A 25,646-nucleotide genomic window follows, 5' to 3' on the forward strand; every position below is an offset into this window, starting at 1 on the left:
ATATCCTATCATGTGAACTCAGTAGAACATACTAAATATCCGAAATTGGTACCTGAGAAATGATACACCACCTTGGCATCCCAAACCCCAGCTGAGGAGTTGAGGAAGGAGTGTTTGACCCTTTGTTTTGAGGGCTGGTGGGCTAGGATTTTTTTTGTTAAGTATTCAAGTGATACGTCAATTTGGAGTTCAATTTCCAGTGATTTAATGGGCACAGAGGGAGCAGGCAACATGCAGAAGGCACAGATCATCTTTCAAACAGGTTTAATGAATTAATATGTTTCATATGATATATAAACACAGGAAGGATGTAAGGGGGTGGGTACATCTTGGTCATGTTGAGTATTTCAGGAAGCTGCACTGGCTTTCACAAGTGAACTATGTCAAATTGTCTCCTTGCTTGCTTGATGATTTTAGATTTGGATCAAGAGTTTTGTAGAGTATCGTGTCATACCAGAATGCAAAGAATTATCTACTCTGGGGTTTGAGAAGCACAATACAGGGAAGTACAGATTGGGAGCAATTGTTCCACAGAAATGGCACAGCTGAAATGTGGAGGCCGTTTAAGGAGCAGTTGTTGCGAGTGATGTATAAATTTGTTCTTCTGAGACAGGTAAGAAGGGGTAAGATTAAGGAGCCTTGGATGACAGGTACAGAGGTACTTCTTGTCAAAAAGAAAAAGGCAGCGTACGTAAGGTGGAGGAAGCAAGGGTCTAGCACAGCTTTAGAGGATTACAGGCTTGCTCGGAAGGAGCTCAAAAGTGGACTGAGGAGGGCCAGGAGGGCGCATGAAAAAGGCTTGGCACGAAGGATTAGGGAGAAGCCGAAGGCATTTTACTCATACGTGAGGAATAAGAGAATGATCAGGGAGAAGGTAGGGCCGATCAGGGATAGCGTAGGGAACTTGTGCGTGGAGTCTGAGCAGATAGGGGAAGCCCTAAATGTGTTTTTTGCTTCGGTTTTCACTAAGGAAGGGGACCTTGTTGTGAATGCGAACTTAAGGAGCAGGAAAACAGGCTTGAACAGATCGAGATTGAGGAAGTTGATGTGCTGGAAATTTTGGCAAACATTAAGATTGATAAGGCCCCAGGGCCAGACCAGATTTATCCTAGGTTGCTCCAGGAAGTGAGAAAGGAGGTTGCTAAGCCACTGGCGAAGATCTTTGCTTCCTCACTCTCCACGGGAGTCGTACCAGAAAATTGGAGGGAGGTAAATGTTGTTCCTCTTTTCAAGAAAGGGAATAGGGAAATCCCTGGAAATTACAGACCAGTCAGTCTTACATCTGTGGTCAGCAAGGTTTTGGAAAGAATTCTGAGGGATTGGATTTATGACTATTTGGAAAACCATAGCATGATTAAAGGGAGTCAGCATGGCTTTGAGAGGGGCAGGTCATGCCTCACAAATCATATTGAGTTCTTTGAAGAAGTCACGAGACAGGTTGACAAGTGTCGAGCAGTGGATGTGGTGTACGTGGACTTCAGCAAGGCATTTGATAAGGTTCCCCATGGCAGGCTCATTCATAAAGTCAGGAGGTATGGGATACAGGGTGATTTGGCTGTCTGTATTCAGAATTGGTTGGCTGACAGGAGGCAGAGAGTGGTTGTAGATGGTAAGTATTCTGCCTGGAGGTCAGTGCTGAGTGGTGTCCCACAGGGGTCTGTTCTTGGGCCTCTGCTCTTTGTAGTTTTTATAAATGACTTGGATGAGGAGGTTGAGGGGTGGGTTAGTATGTTTGCTGATGACACAAAGGTTGGAGGTGCCGTTGATAGTACCGAGGGCTATTGCAGGCTTCAGCGAGACATTGACAGAATGCAGAGCTGGGCTGAGAAATGGCAGATGGAGATCAACCTGGATAAATGCGAGGTGATGCATTTTGGAAGGTCAAACTTAAATGCTGAATATGGGATTAAAGGCAGGATTCTCGGCAGTATGGAGGAACAGTGGGATCTTGGTGTTCAAGTGCATAGCTCCCTCAAAGTTGCCACCCAAGTGTATAAGGTTGTTAAGAAAGCATATGGTGTTTTGGCTTTCATTAACAGGGGGATCAAGTTTAAGAGCCACGAGGTTATGCTGCAGCTCTACAAAACCCTGGTGAGACCACACTGGGAATATTGTGTCCAGTTCTGGTTGCCCTATTATAGGAAAGATGTGGAGGCTTTGGAGAGGGTGCAAAGGAGGTTTACCAGGATGCTGCCTGGACTGGAGGGCTTGTCTTATGAGGAAAGGTTGACTGAGCTCGGACGTTTCTCTCTGGAGAGAGAGAGAGGAAGAGAGGTGACCTGATCGAGGTGTACAAGGTAATGAGAGGCATGGATAGAGTCGATAGCCAGAGACTTTTCCCCAGGGTAGGATTGGCTGCCACGAGGGGGTCATAGTTTTAAGGTGTTAGGAGGAAGGTATAGAGGAGACATCAGAGGGAGGTTCTTCACCCAGAGAGTTGTGAGCGCATGGAATAGTTTACCAGTGGTAGTCATGGAAGCGGAGTCATTAGTGACATTTAAGCGACTGCTGGACATGCACATGGACAGCAGTGAATTGAGGGGAATGTAGGTTAGGTTATTTTAGTTTTGGATTAGGATTATTCCACCGCACAACATCGTGGGCCGAAGGGCCTGTACTGTGCTGTACTTTTCTATGTTCTATGTTCTAAGCACAGTCACAATCTCATTTTGTTTTCAGCTGAGTCTTGGTAGTTAGAATGCGGCTGTCTGACTTTGGCACCCAGTTCTGAAATGCCTTGGTTTTAAATTTCTCATCTACTCTCTACCCATCTTTTAAAGTTTCTTCCTGGGATGTGGGCATTGCTGACTGGGTCAGCATTTATTATCTAACCTTAATCTCCCAGTGGGCATTTAGAAGTCAACCACATTGCTGTGGGTCTGGAGTCACATGTAAGCCAGACTAGGTAAGGGTAGCAGATTTCACATCAGTGAACTAGGTGGGTGTTTAACAGCTATAAGAAAAGTATTGTTAAACCTGAGATGGTGCATAAAAGATTTACAAGGATGTTGCCGAGGGCTTGAGTTGTAAGGAGAGGCTAAATAGGCTGGGGCAGTTTTCCCTTGAGCGTTAAAAACTGAACGGAGACCTTAAGGAGGCTTATAAAGTCACAAGGGACATGGAGAGGGTGAACAGCCAAGGTCTTTTTCCCAGGGTGTTGGGGTTTGCGGGGGGTGGGGGGTGAGAAAGAGTTCAAAACTAGAGCATATAGATTTAAGGTGATGGGGGAAAAGGTTTATAAAGGACCTGAGACATAGCTTTTTCTATACAAAGGGGGATGCACACATAGAAAGAGCTGCCAGAGGAAGTGGTAGAGGCGGGTACAATGACAATATTTAAAAGGTATCTGGATGGGTATTTGAATGGGAAGGGTTTTGAGGAATATTTGCCATTGGGACCAGGTCAGATTGGCATATCATGTCAACAGACCGAAGGCTCTGTTTCCATACTGTTTGACTCTATAACAATCAACACTGGTTCCATGGTTGCCATAATCACTGAATTCAAATTTCACCTTGGCAAGATTCGAACCCATTTCCCCAGAACATTAGCCTGGAGTTCCTGATCATCAATCCAGTAACACCACCGCCACCACCTCCACTCAAAGCCTCTTCCAATCTGACAATCTTCCAAGATCCCTGCATTTCCCCAGTGTCTGACCTTTCAGCCATCTCAGACATCGTCCAACCCTCGACTGGTGACTGCACCTTCAACTGCTGAGCTCTAGAATTCCTTTCATAAACTTCTCTGCAAGTCTGTATCTATTCTATAAAACCTAATTCCTTCATCTGTCCTAATATCTCCTTATGTGGCTGAGTGTCAAATTTTGTCCAATAATGCCCATATTGTAGCTCTTTGGGATGTTTTACATTGCAGAGGAGTGATAAATGCATGCTGTTATTGAACAAAAGAAAGTTGACTCAATTTATGTAGCACAGAGCTGTAACAGTAAGACTTTTAAGAGAAAGATGTGATCCAGATGTCTTTGCAATATGATCATATGGAGCAGTCACTTGAAGTGTTTCTCTACATGAGTTAAACCAAATAGTGTTAGAGTTTTGGAAGCTAAAGTGCTATTTGGACAGTGACAGTCCTATGCATGCCACATTAAACCAATATTTGGCATTACATGTTAACGGCACTACGATCTCAGATTTCTGTAAGAATGATAGGGTTGTTATGGTCAGGGATTTTAACTTTCCAAACATAGACTAGAACTGCCATAGTGCTAAGGACTTGGATGGAGTGGAATTTGTTAAGTGTGTACGAGAAGGTTTTTTTTTATTCAGTATGTGGATGTGCCTACTAGAGAAGGAGCAAAACTTTACTTCTCTTGGGGAATAAGGTATGGCCAGTGACTGAGGTGTCAGTGGGGTAGTAAGTGGTCATAATTCTATTTGTTTGAAAATAATTATGGAAAAGGATAGACCTGATCTAAAAGTTAGAGTTCCAAATTGGAACTAATTTTGACAGTATTAGGCAAGAACTTTCAGAAATTGATTGGGGGAGGCTATTCACAGGTAAAGAGATGGTTGGGAAGTGGGAGGGCTTTATGAATGAGATAATGAGAGTTCAGAGACAATATGATCCTGTTAGGGTGAAGGGCAAAGTTGGTAGGCATAGGGAATGCTGGATGACTAGAAAAATTGAGGCTGTGGTCAAGAAAAAGCTGGAGCCTATGGTGAGTATAAACAGCTGGGATCAAGTGAATCCCTCGGAGTATAAGAGCAGTAGGAATACATTAAGGGAAATCAGGCAGGCAAAAAGGGAACATGAGATAGCTTCGACAAATAGGATAAAGGAGAATCCATTAAGGGCAAAATTAAGAAAAGAGTAACAAGGGAGAGAATAGGGCCCCTTAAAGATCAACAAGGTTGTCTGCAAGTGGAACCATAGGAGAGATGGTAGAGATAGTAAATACTGACACAAAATATTTGTTTACTGTGGAGAAGGATACAGAACATAGTGAACTGGGAGAAATAAAGTGATAGCTTGCAAAGTATCCAACTTACAAAGGAGCAGGTGCTGGATGTCTTAAAGGTGGATAAATCCCCAGAGCCTGATCAGGTATATCCCAGAACTTTGAGAGAAGCTAGGGAAGTGATTGCTGGGCCCCTTGCTGAGATATTTGTATCATCAATAGCCACAGGTGAGGTGCTTGAAGACCGGAGGTTAGTTAATGTAGCGCCATTATTTAAGAAATGTGATAAGAAAAAGGCAGCAAACTTTAGACCAGTGAGCCTGACATCAGTAATGGGTAGGTTGTTGGAGGGGATTCTGAGGGACAGGATGTATTTGGAAAGAAGAGGATTGATTAGGGATAATCAACATGGTTTTGTGCATGGGAAATTGCATCTCACTAACTTGATTGAGTTTTTTGAATAAGTGACAAAGAAGATTGATAAAGGCAGAGTGTGGACATTGTCCATATGGACTTCAGTAAGGTATTCACAAGGTTCCACACAATAGACTAGTTAGCAAGGTTAGATCACATGGAATCCAGGGAGAGCTAGCCATTTCAATGCAAAATTGGCTTGAAGGTAGGTGACAGAGGGTGGTGATGGAGGGTTGTTTTTCAGGCTGGAGGCCTGTGACCAGTGGGGTCCTGCAAGGATCGGTGCTGGGTCCACTGCTTTTTGTCATTTATGTAAATGAGTTGGATGTGGTCATAGGAGGAATGGGTAGTATGTTTGCAGATGACACCAAAATGGAAGGGGAAGTGGATAGTGAAGAAGGTTACCTCAGAGTACAATAGGATTTTGATCAGATGGGCTTGGCAGATGGAGTTTATATTAAATAAATGTGAGATGTTGCATTTTCATAGGACAAATCAGGGCATGGATTTATCTACTTAATAGTAGGGTCCTGAGGAGTCTTGCCAAACGAAGAGATTTTGGGGTGCAGATTCATAATTCCTTGAAGGTGGCGTTGCAGGTAGACAGTGTAGTGAAGATGGTGTTTGGTACACGAGTCTTTATTGGCCAGTTGGGATGTCACGTCGCAGCTTTACAGGACATTGGTTAGGCCATTTTTGGAATACCAAGTTCAATTCTGCCCTCCCTGTTATAGGAGAGATATTAAACTTGAAAGGATGCAGAAAAGATTTGAGGATGTTGTCAGGATTGGAGGTTTTGAGCTACAGGGAGAGGCTGAATAGACTGAGGCTATTTTCCCTGGAGCATCAGATACTGAGGGATAACCTTTTATAGAGGTTTATAAAATCACGAGGGCCATGAATGGAATAAATAGCCAAGGCCTTTTATCCTAGGGTAGGGGAGTACAAAAGAGAGGGCACAGGTTTAAGGTGAGGGTTGAAAGATCTAAAACGACCCTAAGTAACGACATCTTCACACAGAGCATGGTGTGTTTATGGAGTTGACTGCCAGAGGAACTAGTGGAGTTTGGTAGAATTACAACATTTCAAAGGCTCTGGTTGAGTATATGAATAGGAAGGATTTAGGTGGATATGGGCCAAATGCTGGCTAATGGGACTAGATTAATTTAGGACATCTGGCCGGCATGGACACGTTGGATCAAAATGTCTGTTTCCATGTTGTACAGCTCAATGACTGTTGCACTAGCAATGTGGTACTTTGTTCCAACTTTTATCAAGTTTTGCAAGAAGTGATCTGGGTATATAATAGCAAAAGGAGCATTCTGTGTTAAAAGGATGATCACTCCAATGATTATGTGTGCACATTATTCAGTTGATACCTCTGAACTGAACTACCTTTAAAAATTGTAGAGTCAGCAGCATCTGTAGAAAGAAAAATAGATTTAATATTTCAAGTTCAATACTAATCTTCTTCAGGACTGCTCTACTTTAGAACACCCAAGTTGAGACATATCTCGCTTGAAACCTAACTATATTTCTCTCTTCATAGTTATTGCCAAACATACAGAGCGTTCCCCACACTTTCTGCTTTTATTTCAGATCACCAACATCCGCAATAACTTAATTTTATCTTATAAATGCTGTTGTTCTATTTCAGGTGTCAAAAACAAAATGAAAATTATTTAAATTCTGTTTCATTTTCTCCAATAAAATATTGCAAACTGAAAAATACCATAAGGCTGCTCCTTATTCCAATGTTTCTTTAACTGAGGAACCACTCATCGGTGCACTGATCAAAATGAGGCTGATGGATGCACTATTTAGAAAGCTACAGACTCAGTTTCCAAAATCCAAAACATTTCCTCTTTATTTCTTCGAGATTTGTTTCAGTAAAGGAAATATTTAGAGACTGCCAAAGGCAAAATGGTTTCTTTCAAATGCATAATGAGTTCCATTTTAATGTTTCATAAGTCTGTTTCTGATATAGGTAGAAGTAGTCCATTATATTTCATGATTTACTATTTACATGGAAATATTAATCTGCTGAAAGTGAATCACAAACAGGTTGAATGAACCATGCTACCTCACCAGGTCCAGGCCCATATTCCAGGTCCTTTTGTAAAGTTCCAGACATGGGATGGCACAGTGGCTCATTGGTTAGTGCTTTTGCCTCACAGCATCAAGGTCTCTGGTTCGATTACAGTGTCAGACAGCTGCCTCTGTGGAGCTTGCACATTCTCCCCTTGTCTGTGTGGGCCACCGCTGGATGCTCTGGTTTCCTCCCAAAGTCCAAAGATGTGTAGGTTAGCCATAGAAAGTGCAAAGTTATAGGGATGGAGTAGGGGGATTGGGTCTGGATGGGATGCTCATCAGAGAGTTGGTATGGACCGAATGGTTGCTTCCACACTGTAGGGAGTCTATGATAACTTGCACCAAACTATTAAAAGCATGTTTGTTTTGCTAGAAGCATCATTCGTTGATGTAGGATATAGTTCTTGGGGCCGCAGGGATCAAAGGGTATAGGGAGAAAGCAGAAACAGGGAACTGAGTTGGATGATTAGCCGTGATCATTTTGAAGGTTTGAGGGGCTGAACGGCCTACTCCTGCTTTCTGTGTTTCTAGTTGGAGAGAATAAAAGAGCAAATGACAAGGGTTTCAGAATGGTAAAGAAGGAAAGTCCATCAGTAAGTATGATCAAAAACAAAATCAAAATTGAGCTGGCTTAAGAACATGGTGAAGGAAGTGACTGAATGCAGATTAGAAGGTGTAGTCCAAGAGACTGAAAGAAAATGATGATGTTAGGCAACTTGAAATTGAAAACAAGAGGATCTGACAAGCAACTCGCAACTCAGATTGCGAGGTAGGCAAAATGGGAAAGGAGACCTGTTCCTTGAGGGATCGCTTTAAATTGCCCACTTGCCCCTATCATGAAGCCGGTAAGGATGGGGTAAGTGATATGTGTAGGCTAGTGCTTGCCCAGCACCAGTGAAAACTACCAGAACTATAGAAAAGTTTAAAGAAGTTCTGGGCAGAAATCCAGGCCCATGACCTCAGTTTTCCCAATATTTCACTGGAGCAGATTTCTGCTCATCCCCAGATGCCAGGCAAGAAACAGGACACATTAAGGAAACATTGCAGCATTGAAGTGGGACTTTGTGTCATCAGTATACAGGTGAAATTATTTCACAGGAACCGAGAGAGCAGCAAAACCCATTTCTGAACATCTTTCTGGTGGGATATTATCTAAACTTACAAAAAAATCTATAATGGCAAATTAATTATTGAGGAAATTGTGTTATTTTATTGAAGTTATTTAGTTGTATTTATACATTTTGATTACAAAAGCATATTGCACACCAGTTTTCCATTTGGTAATGCGTAATTCATAATCTCCCTTGTCAACATTGCAAATGCTACACCATTAAGTATCCACTTATCTACATTGAGTGCCCAGAGTAAACATAATAATCTCATACACTTCGTACCTTGTATGGTTTGATGTAAGAATCATTTTATTTTTGCTATTTTATCTTTAAACCAGGATGATTGGTTACAACAAGAAATTTAGCGCAACATATAAAAGGCACGCCTGAGTGGGGCATTAAAACAGAAAAAACAAAGAACTGCAGTTCCTGGAAATCGGAAACAAAACAGCAATTGCTGAAAACCTCTGGCAGCATCTGAGAAGAGAAGGTGGAGTTGACATTTCAGGTCCAGTGACCGTTTTTCAGAACCGATTGTAGCTGGAAAGAAGTTGGTTTATATGCTGAAGATGGGGTTCGGGGAGGGGAAAAAAATAAACTATTGGTGGAGAGGGAGCGCAGAGAGAGAGAGAGAGAGAGACAGACAGACAGACAGAGAACAGCAATCAAGCAAACAAAGCAATGAGTAAAGGTTAGAGATAATGGGAACTGAAGATGCTGGAGAATTCCAAGATAATAAAATGTGAGGCTGGATGAACACAGCAGGCCAAGCAGCATCTCAGGAGCACAAAAGCTGACGTTTCGGGCCTAGACCCTTCATCAGAGAGGGGGATGGGGAGAGGGAACTGGAATAAATAGGGAGAGAGGGGGAGGCGGACCGAAGATGGAGAGAAAAGAAGATAGGTGGAGAGAGTATAGGTGGGGAGGTAGGGAGGGGATAGGTCAGTCCAGGGAAGACGGACAGGTCAAGTAGGTGGGATGAGGTTAGTAGGTAGATGGGGGTGCGGCTTGGGGTGGGAGGAAGGGATGGGTGAGAGGAAGAACCGGTTAGGGAGGCAGAGACAGGTTGGACTGGTTTTGGGATGCAGTGGGTGGAGGGGAAGAACTGGGCTGGTTGTGTGGTGCAGTGGGGGGAGGGGACAAACTGGGCTGGTTTAGGGATGCAGTAGGGGAAGGGGAGATTTTGAAACTGGTGAAGTCCACATTGATACCATTAGGCTGCAGGGTTCCCAGGCGGAATATGAGTTGCTGTTCCTGCAGCCTTCGGGTGGCATCATTGTGGCAGTGCAGGAGGCCCATGATGGACATGTCATCTAGAGAATGGGAGGGGGAGTGGAAATGGTTTGCGACTGGGAGGTGCAGTTGTTTGTTGCGAACTGAACGGAGGTGTTCTGCAAAGCGGTCTCCAAGCCTCCGCTTGGTTTCCCCAGTGTAGAGGAAGCCGCACCGGGTACAATGGATGCAGTATACCACATTGGCAGATGTGCAGGTGAACTTCTGCTTAATGTGGAATGTCATCTTGGGGCCTGGGATAGGGGTGAGGGAGGAGGTGTGGGGGCAAGTGTAGCATTTCCTGCGGTTGCAGGGGAAGGTGCCGGGTGTGGTGGGGTTGGAGGGCAGTGTGGAGCGAACAAGGGAGTCACGGAGAGAGTAGTCTCTCCGGAAAGCAGACAGAGGTGGGGATGGAAAAATGTCTTGGGTGGTGGGGTCGGATTGTAAATGGCGGAAGTGTCGGAGGATGATGCGTTGTATCCGGAGGTTGGTAGGGTGGTGTGTGAGAACGAGAGGGATCCTCTTAGGGCGGTTGTGGCGGGGGCGGGGTGTGAGGGATGTGTTGCGGGAAATACGGGAGACGCGGTCAAGGGCGTTCTCGATCACTGTGGGGGGAAAGTTGCGGCCCTTAAAGAACTTGGATATCTGGGATGTGCGGGAGTGGAATGTCTTATCGTCGGAGCAGATGCGGCGGAGGCGGAGGAATTGGGAATAGGGGATGGAATTAGCCTGGGAGAATCAGTAACTTCTAATGGGGGCCATTTCTTCAGAAATGTTCTGAAGAAGGGTCACTGGACCCAAAACTTAACTCTGCCTTCTGTCCACAGATGCTGCCAGACCTGCTGAGTTTTCCCAGCAATTTCTGTTTTTGAATCCGAGTAGAATTTTGGTGCTCCATCCTGCCCTATTGCAGGAATGATTTTAATTCATATCATTCCTGCAGATTTTACAAGAGAATTTTGCTAGCACTGAACAGTAGTACGCTCGGTACTGATTCTAATCAACACCAGTGCATTGTATAAATATAAGTTAGATCAAGACTATGTCCCGGAGCCCTAAGGTTATAACACCTAGTTATAAAGGTAAAGCTAATAATTCAACCATGCCAAGAAGAGATTAACCATTATTAAACCAAAAGTGTTTGAAACGGTTGTGTGCAAAATAAAAAGAGACTTAAAAAGATCCTACCATAAATGAAAGGTGAGCCACATCAGGAATGGCTGAACTAGCTGGGGTTCTTTTCTCTGGGATGTAGATGAAGGACCAATCTGATTGAGGTTTTTAAATTACTAATAGGATAGCATGAAAGATGTTTCCACTTGTGAGGAAGTCCTAAACTAAGGGCAATCAGTGATGACAGTCACTCATGCAATCACAGTGACAACTAAGTACGATAAAGAATTGGAGAGAAGTTTCTTTACCCAAAGAGTGGTGAGAACATGGAACTGATGACCATAAAAAGAAATGTGTGAAGCGAATGGCTGATGGGTTCAAGTCAAAGCTTACACTTTAGTGTAGAATTGAAAAAGCACTGTGCTGTCAGAGGCACCAGCTTTTGGTGAAGATGTTAAACAACAGAGAAGGTCTAATACCTGCTCAAGTGGATGTAAAAGATCCCTCAGCACTCTTTCGAAGAAGAGCAGGAAAGTCACCTTCAATCTCCCGGTCAATATTGGAGTCATAGTGTTACAGAGATTGATAGTACAGAAAAAGGCCCTTCAGCCCATACCATCTGCACCGGTCAAAAACAAACCACCTAAATACACCAACCCCACTTGCTAGCACTTGGCCCATTGCCTTGTGTATTTTGGCATCAGAAGGGCATGTCTCAATACTTCTTAAAAGCTACAAAATTTTTTGCCTCAACCACCTTCCCAGGCATGGAGTTCCAGAACTCCCCGGGTAAATTAGCTTTTCCTCACATCTCCTCTAAGTCTTCTGCCCCTTACCTCAAATCTGTGTCTCACGGTCATTGTTTCCTCCTTCAAAAAAAAAATTTCCTTCCTGTCTACTCTATCTATGCCCCTCATGATTGCATACATCTCAATCGTGTCCCCTCTCGATCTCCTCTGCTGGATGGAAAACAACCTAAATCTGTCCAATTTCTCATCATAATTGAAACTCTCTAGCCCCAGCAACATTCAGACATGGAATGTACATTGTTCTCTACTTTGCCAAAGATCAAATGTAGATTCTGTCATGGCACCCAATCCTCACTCCTCCACCCAACCATTAACTACTCAACTAGAAGCAATTGTTACATAATGAGGAGAAGCAATGGTCTAGTGGTACCATTGTTGGAGTGTTAATGTTCTAGATTTAAATTCCCCCCACTCAGGCAGTTGGTGGAATTTGGATGCAATAAAAAAATTTCTGGAATTGAGAATCGAGTGATAACCATGAATCTGTTGCTGAATGTTGGAAAAACCCATCTGGTTCACTGGTGACCTTCAGGGAAGGAAACGGCCATCCTTACCTGGTCTGGCCTACATGTGACTCCAAACCCACACCAGTGTGGGTGACTCTCAACTGCTGTCTGGGCAAGTAGAGATGGGCAATAAATGCTGCCTAAAAGTGATGCCCTTATCCTGTGAATAACTGAAGAACAGAAAATAGACCAATGGACATCTGAAGCCCTCTGTTCTACTCTAGGGTGAGAGGACTTAATAGGCTAAAACTACATGAGGTCCCAAGCCTTGACAATGCAATCTCATGAAGCCCTCATAACTCAGCTCAATTTCAATTTCTATTTATTGTTAAGTAAGATTGACCTATTTTAACTTCAAGTATGAGTGTTTGAGAAGCCTTGCTTTCAATGCTTTGAGAGTCATTGAATCATGCAACACAGAAGAGGCCATTTGGCCCATCAAGCCTGCACTGACCAACCTACACTAATCTCATTTTCCAGCATTTGACATTATGCCATTCATAGAAAATAGAAACAGGAGAAGGCTATTTGTCCCTCCCAGTTTCCTCTACCATTCAATATGATCATGGGCGAACCTCTATCTCAATGTCATATTCCCGCCTTCGTTGAATACCCTTTGCAGTTTTAAGATCTAAAACATATTGATCTCTTCCTTGAATATATTCAGTAATCTAGCTTTTGCAGTCTCCTGTAATCACTCCCTCTTCAGTTCTAAATGGCCTACCCTATATCCTGAGACCATGATTCCTGTCTTTTGACTTGCCAACCAGGGAAAACATTTTCTCTGCATCTAGTTCTGTCCAGCCCTGTTACAATTTTATACGTTTCAATCAGATCCCCTCTCATTCTTCCAAACTCCAGTGAATACAGGCCTGGTCGAACCAATCTGTCTTCAAGGACAGTGCTACCATCCCAAACCTCCAAAACACTCCCTCTGTGGCAAGTTTGTCCTTTCTTAGGTAGAGAGTTCAAAACCACACACAATGCTCCAGGTGTGGTCTCACCAAGGCCCTGCGTAACTACAGTATGGAATCCCTACTTCTGAACTCAAATCCACTTGCAATGATACAAATGGTATATTGGGTATTTCTAATAGCTTACTGCATCTCCATAGTAACTTTCATTGACTGCCTTATAAAAGATGCCCAGATCCTTCTGTACATCAAAATAAAATAAAGAAATATGGATGCTGAAGATATGAAACACACAAAAATTGCCAGAGAAACTCAGCAGATCTGGGCAGCATCTGTGCAGAGAAAACAGAATTGACATTGAATCTTGTGACCTTCATTCAGAACAGGAGAGGGTTCTGTAGAAGGGTCATGGGACTTGAAACATTAACTGTTTCTGTCTCCACAGATGCAGCCAGACCTGCTGAGTTTCTCCAGCAATTTCTGTTTTGTGTGTTTCCTATCTCCAGCGTCCGCAATTCTTACATCGTGCATCCACATTGTACAACAGATCGTAATTTACATAGTACTCTGCTTTTCTGAATTTTACAACGAAATGCATAACTTCATATTTATTAACATTATACTGCATCTGCTAGGTGTTTGCCCACATATTGAAATTGTTTGAATTACCTTGAAGCTTCCATTCATCTTCCTCACAATCTCATCTAGTTTTGTGTTGTCAGCCTTTGGGGTTTGTCACAAAAAGTCTGACAGAAATCTGAATTCCTATCCTCAAAACACTACAATTAGAGCTGAAAGGGTTACATGGAGCAAAGCTGGAAAAATGGAAATGAGACACACACCAGTCATTAGCTAATTAAATGGTGCAAACAATGCCAATAAATTTGTGCTTTATGGTTTTGGTTTTAATTCTGACAATGCCTTGTTACCCATTCATCCATCAATCAACAGAGCTCAGTATTTCTGTGACATTTTCCAAACAATTCAAACATTGTGTTGCTCCACAGGACAATAACCCAGCTGAGATTTAATGTTCTGGGTAGACACAGGTGATTTCAGGGGCAATTAACTTCCTAGTGAGAAAGATTACTGGATCAAGCAACAATTAGGTACTTAATGTGGTGAGCAGTGAGCTTTACATCCAAACAGGAGCATCCCCGCTGACGTTCCACCTCTTCTGTGGCTACAAGCCAATAAAGAGCATTTCTGGATGCTCAGGGAGTGTGGCGATTAAGAGCTGCACCAATGAAGAGATTTGGTTTAGTGGTGGGGGTGTGGGATCTGGGGAGTTCATAAGTTCGGGGCAAGGATAGGCTAATGGCTTTCAGTGCCCACCTCCTACCCCAGTTGCCCCCCAAGCTTGGGAAAATATGCAGCAGACAGGTTGACGTGGTTACCATTTCAGAGAGAAAGCCATTTTTCTTGTTGCAGCTGTACAAAACTCTGGTGCGGCCGCTCTTGGAGAATTGCGTACAGTTCTGGTTGCTGCATTATAGGAAGGATTTGGAAGCATTGGAAAGGATGCAGAGGAGATTTATCAGGATGTTGCCTGGTATGGAGGGAAGGCCTTATGAGGAAAGGCTGAGGGACTCAAGACTGTTTTTGTGAGAGAAGAAGAAGGTTAAGAGGTGACTTAATAGAGACATACAAGATGATCAGAGGATTAGATAGGGTGGACAGTGAGAGCCTTTTTCCCTCGGATGGAGATGGCTAGCACAAGGGGGCATAGCTTAAATTGAGGGGTGATAGATATAGGACAGATGTCAGAGGTAGATTCTTTCTTCAGAGAGTAGGAAGGGTGTGGAATGCCCTGCCTGCAACAGTAGTAGACTCACCAACTTTAAGGGCATTTGAATGGTCATTGGATAAACATATGAATGATAATGGAATAGTGTAGGTTAGATGTGCTTCAGATTGGTTTCAACATCGAGGGCCGAAGGGCCTGTAGAACATAGAACTGTACAGCACAGAACAGGCCCTTCAGCCCACGAGGTTGTGCCGACCATTGATCCTCATGTATGCACCCTCAAATTTCTGTGACCATATGCATGTCCAGCAGTCTCCTAAATGTCCCCAATGACCTTGCTTCCACAACTGCTGCTGGCAACGCATTCCATGCTCTCACAACTCTGTGTAAAGAACCCGCCTCTGACATCCCCTCTATACTTTCCTCCAACCAGCTTAAAACTATGACCCCTCGTATTAGCCTTTTCTGCCCTGGGAAATAGTCTCTGGCTATCAACTCTATGCCTCTCGTTATCTTGTATACCTCAATTAGGTCCCATCTCCTCCTCCTTTTCCCCAATGAAAAGAGTCCGAGCTCAGTCAACCTCTCTTCATAAGATAAGCCCTCCAGCCCAGGCAGCATCCTGGTAAACCTCCTCTGAACCCTCTCCAAAGCATCCACATCTTTCCTATAATAGGGCGACCAGAACTGGACGCAGTATTCCAAGTGCAGTCTAACCAAAGTTTTACAGAGCTGCAACAAGATCTCATGACTCTTAAACTCAATCCCCCGTTAATGAAAGCCAAAACACCATATGCTTTCTTAACAACCCTGTCCACTTGGGTGGCCATTTTAAGGGATCTATGTCTCTGCACACCAAGATCCCTCTGTTCCTCCACACTGCCAAGAATCCTATCCTTAATCCTGTACTCAGCTTTCAAATTCGACCTTCCAAAATGCATCACCTCTCATTTATCCAGGTTGAACTCCATCTGCCACCTCTCAGCCCATCTCTGCATCCTGTCAATGTCCTGCTGCAGCCTACAACAGCCCTCTATACTGTCAACGACACCTCCAACCTTTGTGTCGTCTGCAAACTTGCTGACCCATCCTTCAATCCCCTCATCCAAGTCATTAATAAAAATTACAAACAGTAGAGGCCCAAGGACAGAGCCCTGTGGAACCCCACTCACCACTGACTTCCAGGCAGAATATTTTCCTTCTACTACCACTCGCTGTCTTCTGTTGGCCAGCCAATTCTGTATCCAGACAGCTAAGTTCCCCTGTATCCCATTCCTCCTGACCTTCTGAATGAGCCTACCATGGGGAATCTTATCAAATGCCTTGCTGAAGTCCATGTACACCACATCCACAGCTCGACCCTCATCAACTTCTCTAGTCACATCCTCAAAGAACTTGATAAGGTTTGTGAGGCATGACCTGCCCCTCACAAAGCCGTGTTGACTGCATTTAATCAAGCCATGCTCTTCCATAAATCCTATCCCTCAGAATCCTTTCTAACACCTTGCAGACGACAGACGTGAGACTTACTGGTCTGTAATTGCCGGGGATTTCCCTATTTCCTTTCTTGAAGAGAGGAATTACATTTGCCTCTCTCCAGTCCTCAGTTACGACTCCAGTGGACAGCGAGGATGCAAAGATCTTCACAAGTGGCAAAGCAATTGCATTTCTCGTTTCCCAAAGCAGCCGAGGACAAATCTGGTCCAGGCCTGGCAACTTGTCAATCTTAATGTTTGACAAGATTTTCAGCACATCAGCTTCCTCTATCTCTATCCATTCCAGCATGCACACCTGCTCTTCAAAGGTTTCATTCACTACAAAGTTTGTTTCTTTCGTAAAGACAGAAGGAAAAAACTCATTTAGGGCTTCCCCTACCTCCTCAGACTGCACACACAAGTTCCCTATGCTATCCCTGATTGGCCCTACTCTTTCTTTGACCATATTCTTATTCCTCACATAAGTGTAAAATGCCTGTGTGTTCTCCCTAATCCGTTCTGCCAAGCCTTTCTCATGCCCCCTCCTGGCTCTCCTCAGACCATTTTTGAGCTCTTTCCTCACCTGCCTGTAATCCTCTAGAGCTGAGCTTGACCCTAGCTTCCTCCACCATATGTAAGCTACGTTCTTCATTTTGACGAGAAGCTCCACTGCTCTCGTCATCCAAGGTTCCTTTATCTTACCCCTTCTTGCCTGTCTCAGAGGGACATAGTTATTCATCACTTGCAACAACTGTTCCTTAAACAGTCTCCACATGTCTATAGTGCCTTTACCATGAAACAATTGCTCCCAGTCCATGTACTGCGCTGTAACGTTCTATGTTCTTATCTGCCAGGAAGGCAGCTCATCAGGTCAGTCAGCATTAAAGGAACAGGCAAGTTGACGTTTTGGGTCAGGGCCTTCCTTCAGAAATGGGAAGGGGTGGGGTGGGGTGAGTGGGGTGGGGTGAGGGGGGTGGGGTGGGGGAGTTGGGGTGGGGGTGGGTGGAGATGGGAAGAGAGTTGGGAAATAGAGAGGAGGGGTGGGGCTGGGGCAAGGTAGGCCACCCCTCTATTTCCCAGCTCCATTTCCCCCTCCCCATTTCTGAAGGAGGGTCCCGATCCAAAACATCAACTTTCCTGCTCTTCTGATGCTGCTTGGCCTGCTGTGTTCCTCCAGTTCCGTACTGTGTTGTCTCTGACTCCAGTGTCTGCAGTTCTTGCTGTCTCATCAGGTCAGTGTTGTGTGAAGGACCATCAGTGGACATTAATTGACCATTTAAAGCCTTCACTGGTAACAGGTCACCCAGGGACTTTCTCAGTAATTACTGAGGTGGTGGAATAGAGATGATTATCTCTATGGGACTAATCCCTACCCCCTCAATTATCTAGTCTTCCTCACCAACTTTGGTGATTTTTCTCATCCCCAATGTTTTTAAGTCTTTCATATCACCTATGGTATAACAACATGCTGGAATAGCATTTCTCATAGTTTGAAAGAACTCAAAAATGAGCATTTTCAATAAGCATTTTCTCAATCAGCTACAGTAGGAAATATCAGGACAAGCTACCAAATACAAGGTCCAAAGGGAGTAGATTTTAATTAAAGGCAGGGAGTACCAGAGCTTAAAGCCACACTGGTTAAAACAATCCTGGTCTCCACTGAGTAATCCATTACTTCAATCTCTATTTCAGCTCCTGTATTTTAAGGATGAAGCTACAGTTATTTAGTGCCTTTGACAACCAGGGCGGGAGGGAATGTCTGCAAGGGGAACATTTGATCTCTAATCAACAAGTTTGGACTGCATAAGAACAAAATAAAAATTGGAGTGATGGTAGATCATTTGACCCATTGAGTTTGCACCTCCATTCAGTCTCATCATGTCTAATCTCTATATCAACTTCTATCCCATTCTCATTGTGATTCACTTGGTGCACAAGACTTTGTACGTAAAGGAGACAGTTAAAGCTTGTCAATAACAAACATAGAATTGCTGGAAAAGCTCAGCAGGTTTGGTGGCATCTGTGGAGAGGAATCAGTTAATGTTTTGCGTCAAGTGACCCTTCCTCAGTCCTGAGGAATGTTAACTCTGATTTCCCTTCACAGATGCTGCCAGACCTGCTGAGCTTTGCTAGCAATTCCTGGCTTTGGTTTTGATTTACAACATCCACAGTTCTTTTGGTTTGTATATAACTTGTTAATATTGTTTTGTAAATTAACTTGTTTTATCAAAAATAAGGCTTAAGTCTTATTTTTGTATCTCTCAAGGGGTAATTATACCTGACTATTAGTACATTACAAAGCAGTTCTAGCCCAACATTATGGAAACACAAAAATTTCATTTGAGCATTGCACTCATGGGTACGCCCATCCAAATGGAAATCTGAAATATTTACCAATATAACCTGGAACTCTTTACAATCTCAGCTACCAGGATTCTATATGTTAACAGACCTTTGTGAATATCATCAAGGAAGAAAGGCCTGAGATAGTGACATTTACCCACTGTGTACTGGGGGCAGCATTGCCACTGTTTTAGTGGTTCCCGCAACACCTAGACCTGAAGCTTGGAATGTGCCTGTTTGCAACACCCAGCTGAGGACAACTCTTTGATTGAGTTGGCCAATAAATTAGGGAAGCAGGGTGGCTCCGTGGTTAGCACTGCTGCCTCACAGCATCAGGGATCCCCTGGGGTGGGTGTGAGAGTGAGAACGAACTCGTGTGAGCTGCAGGGCCAGTCTGGGGAGGGGGTTAGTGTAATTTGGAGGGTAAGTGTGGACTCGATGGACCGAATGGCCTGCTTCCATATTGTACGGTGTCCTAAAGTCTGTGTGTTTTTACACACCCTAGAGCGTTTCATAGTCAATTAAATTCTTTTTGAAACAGTGGCCAATCAAACAAGCACTGGCGCAGCCTGCAGTTATACAACTGCAAACCCAGCCGGTTACAGATTGTAGGTATCAATGGAAAGTTGGAATGATCAGTTTCAGACGAAATTGCTATAGTGGAATGTTCATGAATTGAAGCGTAAATTGGACTCAGTGCCTTTCTGAGCTTAACCCCACGCCCCCGGGGCTTGGTTTACAGGGTAGCGGCTGGGACGAGGTCTCCAGCCCACTGTCCATGGCTATAACACCGGCTACTTACTGCAATGGGTCCGGCTGTGAGAGTCCCTGGACATTGTGCTGAGGCTCGGTACGCGGCTGTGCAGGCTCGCTTTTGCTCCTCTCCCCAAGGACCCGGCACCTTCTCCTTATGTTTTCCCTTTCGTCTAATCTGCTCAACACGCGGCTGGTTCTCACGCCCTCGCCCATAATCTGTCAACAAGGAAATGAGGAGGCAGTTTTAACAAAGACAGGGAAATTAATAAAAGAGAGAGACGGAGGGAATTTAGCGCCGAGAAAGTGAGAGAAGGAGCTTGCCAAAGGGAGACAGATAGGGAAATTGGCAAAGAGAGTGTGTGAGTTTGGGGAGAAGGCAGAGATGGGGAACTTGGTAAAGAGAAAACCATGAGAGAGGGAACATAAGAGGCTAGGGAAAGAGAGAACAGGGCAAAACCCAGTAAAGAGGTGTTGTGGTGATTCCAAAGCCGAACATCTGAACTGTATTTGTTGTGCCCTCTGCAGTAAAGATGGAGCCTACAGATGTAGTAGGTGAGCTGTAGAAATGTCTCCCTGCTTTCGGTGTTCTTTGACGGCCTCTGGTTGATTGGTATAGAGTGCGGTCAGAGTTGTTACATACCTAGAACAGAGGTCATTGGCTGAGGAGATAGTAGGAACTGTAGATGCTGGAGAATCTGAGATAACAAGGTGTGAAGCTGGATGAACACAGCAGGCCAAGCAGCATCGTAGGAGCAGGCAGGCTGATGTTTTGGGTCTGGACTCTTCTTCAGAAATGATGGACCCATTTCTGAAGGAGGGTCTAGGCCCAAAGCGTCAGCTTTCCTGATCCTTTGATGCTGCTTGGCCTGCTGTGTTCATCCAGCTCCACACCTTGTTATCTCATTGGCTGTGGATGTAGCCTGCTGCCTCACGAGGGTAATTAAAGGATCCTGCTGCACCATTGGGGGTAATCATAGGGCCTGCTGAGTTTCTGAACATACACCATCAAGTAAGTGCTAGGTGTTGCCCTCAGCAGCATCTTCCAATTACTGCCAGGCAGATATTTATATATAGAACATAACAGCACAGTACAGGCCCTTCGGCCCTCGATGTTGTGCCGACCTGTCATACCTATCTCAAGCCCATCTAAGCTACACTATTCCACGTACATCCATATGTTTGTCCAATGACGACTTAAATGTACCTAAAGTTGGCGAATCTACTACCGTTGCAGGCAAAGCGTTCCATTCCCTTCCTACTCTCTGAATAAAGAAACTACCTCTGACATCTGTCCTATATCTTTCGCCCCTCAATTTAAAGCTGTGCTCGCTGTCACCATCCGAGGGAAAAAGGCTTTCCCTATCCACCCTATCTAACCCTCTGATTATTTTATATGTTTCAATTAAGTAAATGCAAATTGTCTGCTCACGACTACCAGGTGGGGTTTTTGTTCCCACCTCCATCCTTGGCAAGGTCAGCCAGAAAATGTAAGACCATCAGCAGAAGTAGGCCATTCAGCCCCTTGAGTCTGTTCTGGCATTCAATTAGATCGTGGCCTCAATTCCACTTACTTGCCTGCCTCACCCTCATTAACCCTTGATCAAAGGAACAATAGAGCAGGTATCTCATGAGCCCACCCACTAGATGCCCTGTCCTAACTTATTCCTGGCTCCACCTTGGGGACTAGCTTAGCAAGACAGTTAAGGTTCTGCCTATAACTCCGTGCCATTATGGTGACTGGAACTCGCATGTAGACCAAACTAGGTAAAGATGACACAAACCTCTTCCTGAAAGGTATCAATAAACTCCTTGTCATTAAAACACAATCTTATTAGTTCTCCCTGGTGACACCTCATGTCACCTTGATATGATAATATTGTCCAATCACTTTTGAATCAGACATCTCTGATTGGGGGAAGAAAGATAGTTTATTCACTCTAACTGAACTCAGTATGATTTAAAACACCTCTCAGTTCATAGAATTCCTACAGTACAGAAACAGGCCCTTCAACCCAACATATCCACACCAACCCTCAGAGCATCCCACCCTTACCCATCCCTGAACACTATGGGCAAGTTAGCATGGCCAATCCAACAAGCCTGCACATCTTTGTACTGTGGGAGGACACTGGAGCACCCAGAGAGAGCCCACACAGACACGGGGAGAGCGTACAAACTCCACACAGACAGTTATCCGAGGGTGGAATCGAACCCGGGTCCCTGGCGCTGTGAGGCTATAGTGCTAACCACTATAAGTAAATCAAGTAAACTAATTAGGTTTACAAAAGATTTTCCCCCTTAAAGGAATGCTAACAAAGCTTTGAAGGAAATTCATTAAATGAAAATTTTTGTGGGGAGTGGGAGGGAAATGATGCACTTTTTTTCCTCCTTGGCTGCCTACCACAGAAACTTCAAACAATACTAGATCATAGAGCTCCCTCTTCACCCATGCTGCCATTTCAAATGTATTTTAAAAAATCCCCATAAGAGAAAATGCAACAAAAACAAACATTTAAAGGAAACTGATGAGAATTCAGTTGTGTTTGGGGACTGAGGAGGTGTTTCAGTCTCCATGGTGTTCACTGGTCTCTGAGGAATGTCTTCTATTGAATATTGAATACAAACTAATCAGCAAGTTAATAAATAACCAGCCTCTTTAAAGGGATATTATAAGAAAAACAAAACTTGAAAAGAAAGTTGCTGAAACAAAGTGTTATCGCTGGGGGCAATGATGTGTTTCAGCTCCTGTAAGTTGTGCCAGTATACTATTAAAATTAACCAATCAGGAATGAATAATTTAGTTAACTAATTAAACAAGAGTGATTAGTGATAAGCTTTTAATGTCCCATAATGTACACTCAAGTAGTTGTCCAATAATTGTTCCCCACTTATATATACTTAACTTTATTTTACACAATTAGTATCCAATGCCTTTATGGAGCCCAGAATTGGATATAATGATCTGTCAAGGCCTGACTAGAGTTTTAGATATTTTTAACCAACCTGTTTGGAAATGTTGGCACGCCTCTGGGCAAGTGGGGCTTGAACCCACATCTTCTCAAGGCCGGAATATTATCAGTGTGTCACAAAAACCCTGACTAATTAGAGATTTTTTAAAAGGTTTAGCAGAAATTCTGTCCTCGGTATTATCTCCTTTAATCAATAATAACATCTCAGTCATCCCTAACTCTCCTATACCCAAGTCGGACAAACTAAATAATCAATGTATACATTTTAATTGTGACTATTCAATGGAATTAATTGTATAAATACAGGATCTAGATTGTCCTCACAGGGAATGGTTTATCGGGCTTTTCCATTATGAGTTTTCAATTCCATGACAGTTTGGCTCAAGGTTTAATTCAACTCACTGTAGTGTAATCTGCCCCTGATGACATTTGAGATGAATCTGTTCGAGTTCAGAGTGGAGAAAGCAAACTGATTGTGAGCAGAGGGTGGATAACAAGAGCTCCCTTTGTATGGCAAGTCTCTGACTCGAGTTTCAGAGACTGTGGAGAAAGCCTGACGCAAGGGTTAGATTATTTCAAGCATCTCTGAAGAGCTGTACAAAAGTTCTTCAGTAGTTTTTACTGCCAGGGAATTGCTGAACCTGAAATGTTAAGACACTGAACAATAGGTTTCTTCAATGAAATCTTCAGTCTTCTGCACAGGAGAATGTTAGAATTTATATTTTTATAACACCCTGCACACTTTCAGGAAGTTCCCAAACCACTTTACAGCCAGTAGAGCACTTTTTGAAAGTAATCACTGTTGAAATGTGGGATAAGTGGTCAATAACTTGCTTGGAGCAAGATTCCACAAGTGGCATCGTTGGATTTACCAGTCCAGATGGGTTAGGCTGAATGGTCTGCTCCTGTACTGTAACCACTGTGATTATAGAGTCATACAGCATGGAAACAGACCCTTCCATCCTACTAGTCCATGCCAACCAAACTTCCCAAACTAAACTAGTCCCATTTGGCCCATATGTCTCTAAACCTTTCGTATTCATGTATCTTTCCAAAAGCCTTTTAAATTTCTGTGAATATTTGGTCGTGGCCAGATAATCTGATTCAGCTGTTGATTGATGGATAAATTCCAGTAAGAACAGCAAGAAAGTCCCCCTGCTCTTCAATAGGATCCTTCTTGTCCACTTAAGAGGAATGACAGTACTTCAGTTTTATCTTAAAAGAAATACTCACTTCTGAAAGTACTGCACTCCCTCTGTATTTCAATTGTGATTAATGACAAGCTTTTAATGTCCTGTAATATGTGCTCAAGTAGTTGTCCAATAATTGTGCTGCACTTATATATACTTAACCTTAATTTGCACAATTAATATCTAATGCCTTTATGGTGCCCATAATTGGATATAACGATCTCTTGAGGCCTAACTGGGGTTTTAGATAGTTTTGAAAAAGTGAATTCCTAGATTTAGTATTTAAGTCTCTGGAATATGTTTTATCCACAGCCAACTGAATTAAAGGCAAGATTTCTGCCCTAGATAACAAAGTGTGGAGCTGGATGAACACAGCAGGCCAAGCAGCATCTTAAGAGCACAAAAGTTGATATTTCGGGCCTAGACCCTTCTGATGAAGGGTCTAGGCCTGAAACGTCAGCTTTTGTGCTCCTAAGTTGCTGCTTGGCCGGCTGTGTTCATCCAACTCCACACTTTGTTATCTCGGATTCTCCAGCACCTGTAGTTCCCATTATCTCTGATGCAAGATTTCTATCCCGTCTTCCAGGGATGACCTTAGACATCAATGATATGCACTTGTCACAGGTTAGGACAGAGGATGGGGTGTGACATTGCAATCAGCAGGGAAGGAAGTGCAGTCACGGACAGAGACAGAGAGAGAGAGGTGGGGGGTGCTGGCAGGCAGGCAGACAGACAGGCAATGTGTGGAAACTCTCCAGGCAGTGAGTTAACCCTTGTTGAGAGGGATAATGGGAACTGCAGATGCTGGAGAATCCAAGATAACAAAGTGTGGAGCTGGATGAACACAGCAGGCCAAGCAGCATCTCAGGAGCACAAAAGCTGATGTTTCAGGCCTAGACCCTTCATCAGAGAGGGGGATGGGCAGAGGGAAGTGGAATAAATAGGGAGAGAGGGGGAGGCGGACCGAAGATGGAGAGAAAACAAAATAGATAGAGAGGAGAGTATACGGGGGGGAGGTAGGGAGGGGATAGGTCAGTCCAGGGAAGATGGACAGGTCAAGGAGGCGGTATGAGGTGGTAGGTAGGAAATGGAGGTGCGGCTTGAGGTGGGAGGAAGGGATGGGTGAGAGGAAGAACAGGTTAGGGAAGCAACAGGCTGGGCTGGTTTTGGGATGCAGTGGGGGGAGGGGACGAACTGGGCTGGTTTTGGGATGCAGTGGGGGGAGGGGAAGAATTGGGCTGGTTTTGGGATGTGATGCAGTGGGGAGAGGAGGGGAAGTGATGCAGTGGAGGGAGGAGGATCTTTCTTTAGCGAAACATTTCTTCAAGGTAATGCAGGGAGAGGCTTCTGTCAGTACACACCCCCCAAGTCACCCCCCGCCCCAGCCTGTTACCATCTCCCTCCTGTAGCTGCAGCAGGATTAGCCTGACGTCCAGCAAAAGGCCCCCTGTCTTAAAGCCAGCACCACACAGATAGGTGGGGTCAGATGCATGGCAGAGCTGAGACAGTTGTCTGTTCTCCTACACCAACTGGACCCCCGACATCCTCTAAACACGCAAGATGGGAAATCCAGCATTACCATATAATACTTGTATATGACTGACTTCTCCAAACACGTTATAAATTGGTTAATAAGTAACCAGGAAAGGCAGCAGGTTTGCTTGGAGACATTTTACAAGGTGAAAATTTCATTGAATGGTTTCTGATCACCATCTGGGAGCAGAACAAGATAACAGCCTTACAATGAAACATGGCCCACTGTTCTCTGGTTAAAGGGACAGTGTTACTTAAGGTTGTAGCTCCCTACTCCTGCATTACCTATTCAGCTAAAAACAAGCTGCCTGCACAAATAAAATCCATTAACAGGAAAACTAAAGGCATGAGATCCAAGGCACCATTGTGCTAATGTATATTCTGGTCTTATGGCATAGTGGGTATTTTATCCTGCATCTTTCCTTTCCAAATCAAACTATTGAGATAATAATTGCTGCCAGAGACAGGGTAATGCAGATAG

General features: G+C 43.9%; 2 protein-coding genes across 5 annotated transcripts in view; one reads left to right on the forward strand and one right to left on the reverse strand.

Annotated features, from left to right (window-relative positions):
- rbpjl (recombination signal binding protein for immunoglobulin kappa J region-like) overlaps positions 1–19,636 on the reverse strand; it is a 75,086-nt gene extending 55,450 nt beyond the window's left edge. For all 3 annotated transcript variants that reach the window (XM_048550357.2, XM_048550358.2, XM_048550356.2), the window contains exon 1: positions 19,520–19,636. In XM_048550357.2, the coding sequence (XP_048406314.2) occupies positions 19,520–19,553 (34 nt within the window). In that variant the 5' untranslated portion in view covers positions 19,554–19,636. The remainder of the gene's footprint in view (positions 1–19,519) is intronic.
- The window catches only part of matn4 (matrilin 4), a 69,534-nt gene that overhangs the window by 5,541 nt on the left and 38,347 nt on the right, over positions 1–25,646 (forward strand). Inside the window, exon 2 of one of the 2 annotated variants that reach the window (XM_059652730.1) lies at positions 8,877–9,028. The exons of the other annotated variant lie outside the window; for it this stretch is intronic. The gene's annotated coding sequence lies outside the window, so the exon portion shown is untranslated. The remainder of the gene's footprint in view (positions 1–8,876; positions 9,029–25,646) is intronic. 2 annotated transcript variants of the gene reach the window in all.

The sequence above is a fragment of the Stegostoma tigrinum genome, chromosome 19 (genome assembly GCF_030684315.1).
Source record: "Stegostoma tigrinum isolate sSteTig4 chromosome 19, sSteTig4.hap1, whole genome shotgun sequence".
Lineage (NCBI taxonomy): Eukaryota > Metazoa > Chordata > Chondrichthyes > Orectolobiformes > Stegostomatidae > Stegostoma > Stegostoma tigrinum.